Source organism: Ranitomeya variabilis, chromosome 1, assembly GCF_051348905.1.
Source record: "Ranitomeya variabilis isolate aRanVar5 chromosome 1, aRanVar5.hap1, whole genome shotgun sequence".
Lineage (NCBI taxonomy): Eukaryota > Metazoa > Chordata > Amphibia > Anura > Dendrobatidae > Ranitomeya > Ranitomeya variabilis.
This window is the reverse complement of record NC_135232.1, coordinates 649,991,962-650,004,404: the sequence shown is the minus strand read 5'-3', so window position 1 is coordinate 650,004,404 and position 12,443 is coordinate 649,991,962. Positions and strand designations below refer to the sequence as shown.

The following is a 12,443-nucleotide window of genomic DNA, read 5'->3' as shown; positions in this document are numbered from 1 at the left end:
GTCTGCATCTGTTTGCCTAGCCTTCGACATAGGGTGCCCTTATAAAAGCTAACCAATAATTTTTTTTTTCCTGGGGTCCCCCTGTAAAATAGCCAGTAAAGACTAAGCAAACAGCTGTGAGCTGATATTAATAGCCTTGGATCCTTTATGGCTATTGGCTCCTTCCCAGAATATTAACATCAGCCCTCATCCATCGGCTTTCCCTCTGCTGGTTATGAAAATTTCATGGGAGCCCACGCAATTTTTTATTTTTTTTCTTTAAAATTAACCGTTGCTGTTTGGTTACATCCTATGTACATTTGTTCTGTCAACGCTCCTACATAGGTTGGTGACTGTGTTTGTTTGTGTGTGTGTGTTTACTTACCGACTTAAGGTACCGTCACATTTAGCGACGCTGCAGCGATCTAGACAACGATCCCGATCGCTGCAGCGTCGCTGTGTGGTCGCTGGAGAGCTGTCACACAGACAGCTCTCCAGCGACCAACTATGCGAAGTCCCCTGGTAACCAGGGTAAACATCGGGTTACTAAGCGCAGGGCCGCGCTTAGTAACCCGATGTTTACCCTGGTTACCAGCGTAAACGTAAAAAAAACCAAACACTACATACTTACATTCCGGTGTCTGTCCCCCGGCGCTGTGCTTCTCTGCACTGTGTAAGTGCCAGCCGGCCGGAAAGCACAGCGGTGACGTCACCGCTGTGCTCTGCTTTCCAGCCGGCTGGCGCTTACACAGTGCAGAGAAGCACAGCGCCGGGGGACAGACACCGGAATGTAAGTATGTAGTGTTTTTTTTTTTTTTTTTTTACGTTTACGCTGGTAACCAGGGTAAACATTGGGTTACTAAGCACGGCCCTGTGCTTAGTAACCCGATGTTTACCCTGGTTACCAGTGAAGACATCGCTGAATCGGCGTCACACACGTCGATTCAGCGATGTCTACGGGAGATCCAGCGACGAAATAAAGTTCTGGCCTTTCTGCTCCGACCAACGATGGCACAGCGGGATCCTGATCGCTGCTGCCTGTCAAACTCAACGATATCGCTAGCCAGGACGCTGCAACACCACGGATCGCTAGCGATATCGTTCAGTGTGAAGGTACCATTAGTAATGATGGTGTCTGACTGACACCTTTTCATTACTAAAGGTACCGTCACACTCAGCGACCCTGCAGCGATATAGACAACGAGCCGATCGCTGCAGCGTCGCTGTTTAGGTCGCTGTAGAGACATCAAACACAGCAGCTCCAGAACGATGCAGGAGCGATCCTGTGACGTAACGGTGACGCACTTATCGTTCTCACAGGTCGTTAGCTCCATGTAAAACATTGGTGACATCGTTGCTTTTGCTGTCAAACATGACGATACACGCCGACCTGACGACCAAATAAAGTTCTGGACTTCTAGCTCCGACCAGCGATATCACAGCGGGATCCAGATCGCTGCTGCGTGTCACACACAACGAGATCGCTATCCAGGACGCTGCAACGTCACGGATCGTTGTCGTTCTCGTTGTAAAGTTGCTGTGTATGAAGGTACCTTAAGCCTAGAGCTAGGTGTCAATGACAGCTGCTGACACCATGCCCTAATCCCATTACCCTGATGCTACTGCATCAGTATGAAAAAGGTGGTGTTGAGCCAAGAAGTTACATCACAAAACTTTTTTTGTTTTTTAAATATCTTTATTCAGCTCAAAAAAGCAATCATTGCTGTGCAAAAACGCACTTTTTGCTGCAGTGTTTTTCCTGCCAAGAGATGCAGAAACCTTGCAGAAATTCAAGCAAATACACAACGTGCACACATAGCTTTATAATATATTATATCGGCATATCTTGTTATTTACAAGAACACTGTGGGTTAATGGTGAATTGGTCGCAACTTTGCAGCTAAACAAATTTATCGGATAACTTTTTAGATTCCAACAGTGTGGCCATTCACTATGTCCCATGTCTGTGCCCATTGCTGTTATCTTCCTTCTTTTTTTTCTTTTTAGAATTGTCCTAGAGAGAGAGCTCCATTCACATTACCTGCGAAAAGGCTTACAGCAGCTATCGGAATCATATGAGGTACGGACAACCTAATAAAGGTAACTAGTATAGGCTACCTCCAATGTAGCCTGTCTTCTCATCTGTTCGACAGCTGCAACACATGCAGGGACTGCCTGTCAAACCAAAATCTTCTTAAGAAGATTTCCTGTTTCCAGACAGCTTTTTGGGTTGAGTGCAAAATGGAAGACTGGCTGGGATGAAGTGTCTAAGGAGTAGTTAATTGCACTATATCTGGCCATTACATAATTTGTATCCTGCATTTTCATCAGTTTATCCCTCATGCATGGTCTATCTTTAATTTGCAATCCACTTGGTGCCAGGGAGTATTAGACTAGCTAATATGATGTCTGCCATTCACCGAGAGGGATTCCTGCTTTAAATTCATTTTTTAGCCACAAGCAACAATAACGTGAGGATGTTATACATCAGAGCTCAGTTATCTTATGTAAATCTGCTCTGGGCTGAAGTAAAAGACAATTTAGAAAGTTCACCATGATCTTTGTGTCTTCCTCTGCCTGCTTCCTCTCCCTGCTCCTCACTCCTTTTACCCCTCCTTCTCTCAGTAGAGTGTAATACCCTGTGTTACATGACACTACAAGGGGCCTGCATTTCAGTTTTGTCTGAGCAAGATGGACTTGAGCTGTTTGTTTCAGAGTGCATGACAAGTTCAGGTGGATGGGGGAAGGGGGAGAAGAGGCTGATGAGTGAGATCAGTTAATTTCTCGATCTTATAAAGTTTATCTTATTTTTCTGTACTATTGATTTATACAAAGTTCGGTGACAGTACAGTTGCATTTTAATCTCTCCTTTATGTTATGTTTAACATGAACCCCAAAACTGCTGTCTGCAAATGGATGTTCTTTCTTTTTGGAGAAGATTTTGGTTTGGCTTTATACCCTAAGTGATTTGGAAATATTTTTAAATGGTTAATATAGACTTCAAGAATTGCTACCATCCAATAGGCGCTAGAGACCCTGTCCTTTTTGTCTGTCAAGAGGCTAATTCCCAGGGAGCTTTGCATGGACCATAAATCTCCGTGCCAGATTGATGGTCTCCTAACGGGAATCTGTAAGCAGGTTTTTGCTATGTAATCGGAGGATGGCATGATGTAGGGCAGTGTTCCCCAACTCCGGTCCTCAAGAGCCACCAACAGGTCATGTTTTGAGGATTTCCTTAGTATTGCACAGGTCATTGAATGCTTGCCTGTGCAGGTGATGCAATTATCACCTGTGCAATACTAAGGAAATCCTGAAAACATGACCTGTTGGTGGCTCTTGAGGACCGGACTTGGGGAACACTGATGTAGGGGTTAAAACGCTGAACTCAACGATGTGTCACGTCAGTTTGTGTGGTGTTTTACTTAGACTGAAGCATTAATCATCTAGTGATTATTATTTTTTTTTTAAACCGTCTTTATTGATCAATAAACAGAGAGTACCTAGTGATTATTATTGCTCCGACTAGTTGCACATGAACCCTAGTTCGACTTCGCCCCTGTGATAAGCAGCTCGCTGTCAATAAACAATTTCTATATACAGAGCCTGGTATTGGCGGTGTTACCTTTCTCAGCTCTGCTGTATTGCTAATTTTAAAAACGGTGTCAGAATGGTTGCATCCAATAAAGCTAAGGCTAAGTTCAAATTTGCGTATATGTGCGCAGCGTATCATCTGCAAACACGTTTACGCTGCGTTTTTTTTTATCTGCATCAGCTTACGCATGACAGCAAAAAAACGCTGCGTGTGCATGCATTTTTTGTCTGCGTTTGAGTTTTTTATGCACATGCGTTCGATATTTCCAGGAGGGCTTGTCTCAATCAGTTCCTGGACATGCGCAGTCCGAATTATGCAAGCGTATCGAACGCATGTGTACACAAGGACATGGGTATGCATGCCTTCCCATAGACAGTAATGCGTTTTTTTTTTTAACGCACTCATGCGGATGCCCGCGCATACTTGACGTATTTTTGACGCCTCCAAAAATGCAACATGTTGCGTTCGCCGCTCCCAGCCTCACACCGCGAAAAGACGTATGTGTACGCAAATGCGTACACCATGTTAAATATATGTACGCATGTGGATGTATGCGGCTCAAACGCTGCGCGCACAGACGCAAATGTGAAACCAGCCTAAGTGATACATCGTTGGACTCGTGGTCTGGTGACATATCCCTTTAAGGATAGTGTACCCCATAAACCTATTATGTAGCAATAATTTATGCCCAAAATGCATCTGTTTGCTAATGCCGAGGAACCTCTCTTATGATTATCTGGGTTCCGTTATGTGTCACTCTTTAGAACTGAAGAAAAGTTGTGCATACTGCACTTATTCTTATGTTTTAAAAACGGAAACCAGAGGGAGACCATAATAATCAGTGGACCCCCTCCTTTTTTATTTTGTATCACTTAGAATTCATGCCCAAACCGGGCCCTTTTTGCTACCTCTCTGATCCTATAACGGAAGATGGACGTGTGACCAGAGCCTTACACGTAAATAATGTGTCGCTTATTTATATGATTAAGCCCAGCTCATCTACATCACTTTTTTTTTTTTTTAATCCTCTCGTTGCAGTGCCTAGATGCCAGCCGACCCTGGCTGTGTTATTGGATTGTGCATAGTCTAACCTTATTAGATGAACCCATCCCTGAATCTGTAGCATCAAGGTGAGCGTTGGTTTTATTATCTTCCTAACCACAGGATCTGATTATTTTCTCTGGTTTTAGGGTCCTCTAGTTACGTTAAGTGTTCGACATTTTTGTTACATAAGTGTATGATTCCTCTGACTGGAACTTGAAGATTGGAGCCAATTTTCAGCCTCCGACAAAAATTTGTTAAGATTCGGGCTCAAATCTGCAGTTACCATATGTGATTGACAACTTTTGAATCCTCACAGTACGTGTTGTCAGGATTCTCTGCGAGCGGAAGTACGCATGACCACAAGTATGCGATCTGACTAGATGTGTCACTTGCATTAAGCGATGCTGCACACGTCTAGTTGGCATGTAGCCGTTAGTATGCAAATCGTAAACTTGCGGTCACGTATCACCCTGCTCTCTCCTGGTACCAGAGAATTCTGAGGACTCACAAGTCTGCAGTCACATAGTAACGGCAGACTTGAACCCCAAGCCTGGACAACCCATTTGACAAATCTGCGACATGTGAATATACTCTTTTAGAGATAACGTTTCATTGACGTTTCATACTGGTTGTCTTTGGATACAGTCAGCAAGTTTGTTTGTTTGTTAAAGAAGCACAGCCATCAAAGTTTTAATCTTTTTAGTAAATTGCAGTCATCCTGTAGCACTGTCTACTTACAATAGCTCATTTTGCCTTTCTGCCCAGCAAATTCTTCCATTCTCTAGTGTATGTAGAAACAGGAAGTCTCTTGTCCCTGAAAAATTGACCACCTGTTTTTACATAGAGCTTAGAAGGCTTCAGCTAGTCAGTTGTTTATCACGTGATGTCATAGCGCTAATGGAAAAAAGAAGAATTAGCTGGGTAGAAAGGCAAAATGAGCAATTCTAAGAACACAGTGCTATATAATATGATTATAGGATAAAAATTATGATAGGAGGAGTGCTGCTTCAAATCCGTAACCTCTTAGGCTAGTTTCACACTAGCGTTTGTAGCAGCTGCGGAGGGCTGCGGACTTCCTCCGTGAAGCCCTGCCCTCGGCCGCACCTCCGCTGCTAGCTCCGCCTATTTCCGCATGCGGCCAGCATGCGGCCTGTGTACCTATCATTAACATTAGGTACACAGGTCGTGCCGCAGTATGCGGATGCTTCCGCATGCGTCGTTTTGACAATGCGGAAAAGAAAAAAAATTGCTTCAAGCTGCGTTGTACGCTGGTCACCGCATGGTCAAAACGACGCATGCGGAAGCATCCGCATACTGCGGCACGACCTGCGTACCTAATGTTAACTATAGGTACACAGGCCGCTTGCGGAAATAGGCGGAGGTGCGGCCGAGGGCAGGGCTTCACGGAGGAAGTCCGCAGCTGCTGCAAACACTAGTGTGAAACTAGCCTTAACCGGGCTTCTAAATACAGTGCAATAGTTTTTTGTACATCAGATTAGTATATATTGCTGGGTGTAAAGACTCCACTGTGCAACTTTCAGCTGTGAAAACTGGCAAATTGTGAATGCATCTGAGGATTATAATACAGACTGTCATGTTATATCTGTGTATAAGTAGTTGAATCACTTTGTCAATACATCACATTACTTAAGTTTTTAAGCTGTTGAAAAGTAACTAAACCTTTTTTAAATTGAGTTATTGATCAGTCTTTGCAAAGTTCTAAATCTTTATAATACACTCCATTATCATATCTTGCTTCATTTTTTTCCCAAGAAAGTGCTGTTTCAACTGCCTTGTTCCTGCACTTAGAGTAGCTATTATGAACTTCAGAACTAGCAAATACCCATGTCCTATGTGAACTTCTCTGCTCCCCCCCACCATGCTCAGACAAGGTGGGCATTTATAAATAGTGGTAGAGAATGGGGAAGGAGCAGAGAAGTTTACACAGTGAGTGAGATTTTCTAGATCTGCAGTTCAAAACAGCTACTCAAAGTGCATGGACAAAGCAGCTGAAGCAGCATTTTTAGTACAGAGTGTGGGAGAAATAAGGAAATATAAGGTATTGGAGCATTTTGATGTTTTTGGATAAATTCATAGTTGAAGCTGTATGCTAATGAGGTGCAATTTTGGGGGTGGGCACTGCTCTCACACTTCTCCTGCCTCTTCCTATTCGCTGCCTGCCTCTTGTCTCTGACAGGTCACTCCTGTTTCAGTGCCCTGAATAGGCAGAGAGGCAGGAGAGCTGCAAGTGCAATGTCCTTCCAATGCACTTGCAGCTCATTGGCATACCTTTCTTGTACAAATGCATTTTGCAGAAATCTAACTACGTATTGACTCAGCATTAAAGCACCTTTACATACATGTTATTAGTTGCCGATGACAGGTTCTCTTTAAGGTTGCATGCGGAGGATATGAAGCTGTACAGATGCTCACGGGCTGCAGAAGCCAGAGCTTTCATCTGCAAAGCTATAGGAATAACAGTTCTCATAGCAACTTGTCCCTGAACTGTTTCTCTGCCTTGAATATCATGAAAAATGAGTTTATATAAGATTCATAACCTGGTTCTTTTTATTTGCACAAGGGCATTTGTATGAAATAGCTTTCACCGCTGCACACAGTGATGTACAATGTATGAATCTGTAATCATTCTGATCAGTACGCCTGGCGCACCACGTTCATTGCCGTGTGACACATGTATGACATGGTCCCTGGCCGACGAATCGGAAGAGGCCCTGGGGATGGCGGCAGCTAGGAGGAGCTTTTTGCTCAACTCTAGTGGTTTTCTTGACACTGACACCAGGCAGGCAAATTACCGTATATACTCGTGTATAAGCCGAGACACCTAATTTTGCCACAAAAAACTGGGAAAACGTATTGACTCGAGTATAAGCCGGGTATGCATTGTCCCCTTATCCCCATCCTTTGTCTGCATGGCTCCTTATTCCTCATTCCTATCCTTGCATGAGTAGTTCCCATGAGAAAAGCATTTAAAAAAAACATCCTACTTGGCTTTTCTGCGTGCCCTCGCAGCATCTTGTTCCGGGGCCAGCAACTCCTGCAGCCGAGCGATCACATGTCCCTGCTAATTAAGGGAATGAATATTCACCTCTGTCTCCACGCCTATGGGAGTGGAGAGAGGTGAATATTCATTACCTAAATGAGCGGGCACCCGTGGAAACGGGTGGCTGTAACTGTAAGAGAAATGAATATTTGCCAGTGCAGTGAATATTCATTTCTCTTAGCAGCGGGCACAATCTTTAGCTGCAGCCGTCGGCTCCTGCCTCTGTGACCTCTCCCTCACTGTCTTCTGGGACAATGACTCATGTATAAGCCGAGGGGGGCGTTTTCAGCACAAAAAAGTGCTGAAAAACTCGGCTTATACACGAGTATATACGGTATCTCATTGCGTGGATTTCTGCTATTGTGGCAGAAATTTCAATGGATATATTGTATATACACTGCTCAAAAAAATAAAGGGAACACTAAAATACTACATCCTAGATATCTCTGAAATATTCCAGTTGCAAATTTTTATTCATTATATAGTGGAATGTGTTCAGAACAATAAAACATAACAATTATCAATGTAAATCAAAATGAATATCCTATGGAGGTCAGGATTTGTAATGCTGATCCAACTTCAGTGGAAATGCCTCATGACAAGGAAAAGTGCTCAGTATTGTGTGTGGCCTCCATGTACAGTAGGGAGGTCATACAGGCACAACACCTGGGCATGCTCCTGATGAGGTGGTGGATGGTCTCCTGAGAGATCGCCTCCCAGACCTGGACTAAAGCATCCGCCAACTCCTGGACAGTCTGTGGTGCAACATGACATTGGTGGATGGAGTGAGACATGATGTCCCAGATGTGCTCAATCGGATTCAGGTCTGGGGAACTGGCGGGCCAGTCCATAGTTTCAATGACTCCTTCATCAGGCAGGAACTGCTGACACACTCCAGCCACATGAGGTCTGGCATTGTCCTTCATTAGGAGGAACCCAGGGCCAACCGCACCACCATATGGTCTCACAAGGGGTCTGAGGATCTCCTCTCGGTGCCTAATGGCAGTCAGGTTACCTCTGGCGAGCACATGGAGGGCTGTGCGGCCCTACAAAGAAATGCCACCCCACACCATTACTGACCCACTGCCAAACAGGTCATGCTGAAGGATGTTGCAGGCAGCAGTGTATTCAATTTGTATATAATCCTCCTTGCTGAGCTTTTTTTAACTTTTACTTAATTACTGTCTTCATTCCACATGACTCTCATAAACCTCTACCTACCAATTTTATTTCTTATTTTTGTGCCATAGTGTTTGCCAGTTTCTAGCACGGTGCCAGGCTCCTACTGGTGGTTTTGGAGGTGGTCCCTGCCAGCAGCCTCATCTTGCTCCTACTTATGCAGCAGTCAATGCTCTGTGTACCATTGGGACTGAAGAAGCTTACGATGTCATTAATAGGTATGTCTTGTTAAAAAGCTGTCAAGGATATCATGCAAGTGACCCAATGATTTGCAGGAGTTGGGTCCAAACTTTTGGGCAGGATGCTCCTGGCATGCTTGGTATTCATCCATAACCCCCCCTCAGCTCAATTAAATTGCTATTTCTCGATCGCTTCATTGGGGGACACAGGAAACCATGGGTGTATGCTGCTGACACTATGCACAAAAAGGTTAGCGCCTCCTTTGCAGTGTACACCCCACTGACTGGCACTAGGTTAATCAGTTTAGCTTGGTGTCGGTAGGAAGTGGACACGGGTCTTTCACTAGATCCATATCTACCTTGGTTTTGATCGTTTTCCTGTAACGTGTCTTCTTTATCAGATGGATCTTCTCCTTTACCTCTGGAGGGATACAGTGTGAACAGTCACACTGTACTCCCGCTTAGAGACCGAGTACGGCGTGTACTGCCACCCCGTATTCTCATATCTCTAGCCAGCAGGACCCCAACCCCTAATGCATGAAGAAGGTTTAGGTGATCCGATCACTAGTCCTGGCCCCCGTCTCCTACCCACTCGCCCACTGGAGCCTGTCAGTTTCAGGAGGCACGGACGTCCCACAAGACTCTCGGGTGTCTAACTAAGGTCTCTTTTTCAGGATAGAACGGTACATCTCCTCTCTTCTTTCATCAGGTTTCCGGTCCAGAGGTGACAGAGGAGAAAACTTTGGTAAAGAGAAAGATGATGAAGATGTTAAGGAAGAAGATAAAGAGGAAATGAAAACAGGGATGAAGAATGGAAGGAAGGGCAAGATCTTTCTGCCCCCCAAATAGGGTTCTTGAATTGGGTATGGGCGCAGGGCGTTATCCCTAGAGCTTTATTCTGGGTATAGACCGTTTTTTGGTGTATATAGGGCCTGTATCCCTCTTAATTCTAGCTACATTGGGGGCGCAGGGTTACCTTACAGGTAATTTCTGGGCTTCCAAGCTACTATCCTGTCTCGGCAGCCGCCTTTTCTAAATCTAGGCCCTGGCTTCAGCGTGGGCTTGTCTCGGCGGTTAGCTCCACCCCCTCTTCCAAACCTTTTTGGCGGGCTTTTCTCCTGCCCGTCACTGGCTTCACTTCTGTTTTTGGCGTTTAGCTCCACCTCCCGGCAACTTCGGGCGGGTTTTTTTCTTCTGCCCATCGCTGTCACGCCCCCTCCTCTTAGTTCCTGCGGTTATCCGTGTCACGCCCCCTTCTTTTTCCTCAGTGACACGTATTCTGCGCACACTTTTCCTCTGTGGGTCCTCCTTTTCCTCCATGCGGTTGCCATTTGCCAGCATCTGGACCCAGAACGTGGCACCATCTCTGCAGGGAACTCGGAATCTCCTCTTGCAGCATGGAAGTAGTCTTCAGGGCCTTCAGATTACTGTTTTACAGCCTGGAAGCAGACTTCAGGACCTGCATCTTACTGTGAGTAGCTCTGCTCTGCAGCCTGACACTCTCCTCAACATATATCTTTCTGTCCGCTAACCTTCTTGCATTAGTTAGTGGCTCTTCTGTTTATCATGCCTAATCCTAATGGAGATCGCTTTCACCCGCCTGCCTCTTCTTCTTCTACTCTTATTATGCACTTTGTCTGCTCTTCCTGTGCCTGCTACCCAGGAGTCCCCTACTGCTCCCTGTGATAGTGGTCCTTCTACATCAGTGTGGGCCTCCTCTCTGTCACAGTCTGGCAGACCTCACCAAGGTGTCGCAGACCCTGGTGTCCATTATTGACTGCCTGTCCTTCCCTTTGCAGTCGCCAGCGGATTGCAAGACTTAACGGCTGTGCCTACCAACAGGGGCCGTAAGGTATGTAGGCAGGAGCGTCGTTCTAGATCTTCCTCTTGCTCAGTCTCTCCCACTGGCCCCTCCCAGCTGACTACTTCTTCCCGATCCTCCTCTCCGGAATCAGCCAAGGCGGTTTCTGATGTACTGTCCAAGGATTACTCGGACCTGGATCCTGACTGGGCCTTTAACGTGAGAGACGTGGTCCAGAGACTCACTGTGGTGGTGAACCAGACCTTTAACATTAAGGACACCACTACAGAACCCCCAGTACAGGCAGTTTTGTTTAGACGGTCAAGACCAGCACCTAAGGTCTTTGCCCTTCATAGGGAATTTGAGTAGGTACTTTCCAGGGAACGGGACAACTCAACCATACTCCTCCAAAGAGGGAAACGCCTCGGCATCCTATATCCCTTCGCCCCTGAGTTCATTGTGAACTGGACAGCTTCTCCAACTGTGGACCCTTCAGTTTCCAGACTGTCCACCGGTACGGTCCTTCCTTTTACGGATGGAGCATCCCTCAAGGACACTAATGACAGGCTCATAGAGTTCTTTGCAAGGTCAGTCTTTGAAGTGGCCTCTTCTACATTATGCCCTGCCTTTGCCACCACCTGGGTGGCAAGGTCTATAGCTGCATGGGCTAAGCATCTCCCTCAGGGCATTCTTTCTGAAACCCGACCGGAGGAATTGGCCAACCTCACGGACCAAATTTCTCATGCAGGGAAGTACATGGTATCCGCCTCTCTTGAACGCTGCTTCATGTGCTGCTCAGGCGTCCAGCAATATAGTGGCCAACCGAAGGACCATTTGGCTTAACCCCTTCAAGACGCAGCCCTTTTGCGTTTTCGTTTTTCCCTCCCCTCCTTCCCAGAGCCATAACTTTTTTTATTTTTCCGTCCATATGGCCATGTGAAAGCTTATTTTTTTCGGGACAAGTTGTACTTTTGAACGGCACCATTGGTTTTTACCATGTCTTGTACTAGAAAACGGGAAAAAAATTCCAAGTGTGGTGAAATTGCAAAAAAAAGTGCAATCCCACACTTGTTTTTTGTTTGGCTTTTTTGCTAGGTTCACTAAATGCTAAAACTGACCTGCCGTTATGATTCTCCACGTCATTACAAGTTCATAGATAAAAAATAACCTAGTCATGTTAGGTGTCTAAGTGGTGAAAAAAAATTCCAAACTTTGCTTAAAAAAAAAAAAAAAAATTGCGCCATTTTCCAGTAGCGTTTCCATTTTTCGGAATCTCGGGTCGGGTGAGGGCTTACTTTTTGCGTGCCGAGCTGACATGTTTAATGATACCACTTTTGTGCAGATACGTTCTTTTGATTGCCCGTTATTGCATTTTAATACAATGTCGCGACTAATAAAAGTTATTCTGGCGTTTTGAATTTTTTTCTTGCTACGCCGTTTAGCGATCAGGTTGATCCATTTTTGTAATTGATCGGGCGATTCTGAACGCGGCGATACCAAATATGTGTGGGGGTTTTTTTGTGAATTGCTCTATTTTGAATGGGGCGAAAGGGGGGTGATTTAAACTTTTTTTTTTTTTTTTTTTTTTTTTTTCCCATCTTTCTTAAC

At 45.2% G+C, this 12,443-nt stretch overlaps 1 protein-coding gene across 1 annotated transcript in view; it reads left to right on the top strand.

Annotated features, from left to right (window-relative positions):
* Positions 1–12,443, top strand: part of FNTB (farnesyltransferase, CAAX box, subunit beta) — a 46,678-nt gene that overhangs the window by 19,489 nt on the left and 14,746 nt on the right. Inside the window, exons 3-5 of the mRNA XM_077262458.1 lie at positions 1,987–2,059; positions 4,610–4,701; positions 8,927–9,073. Of these exons, the coding sequence (XP_077118573.1) occupies positions 1,987–2,059; positions 4,610–4,701; positions 8,927–9,073 (312 nt within the window). The remainder of the gene's footprint in view (positions 1–1,986; positions 2,060–4,609; positions 4,702–8,926; positions 9,074–12,443) is intronic.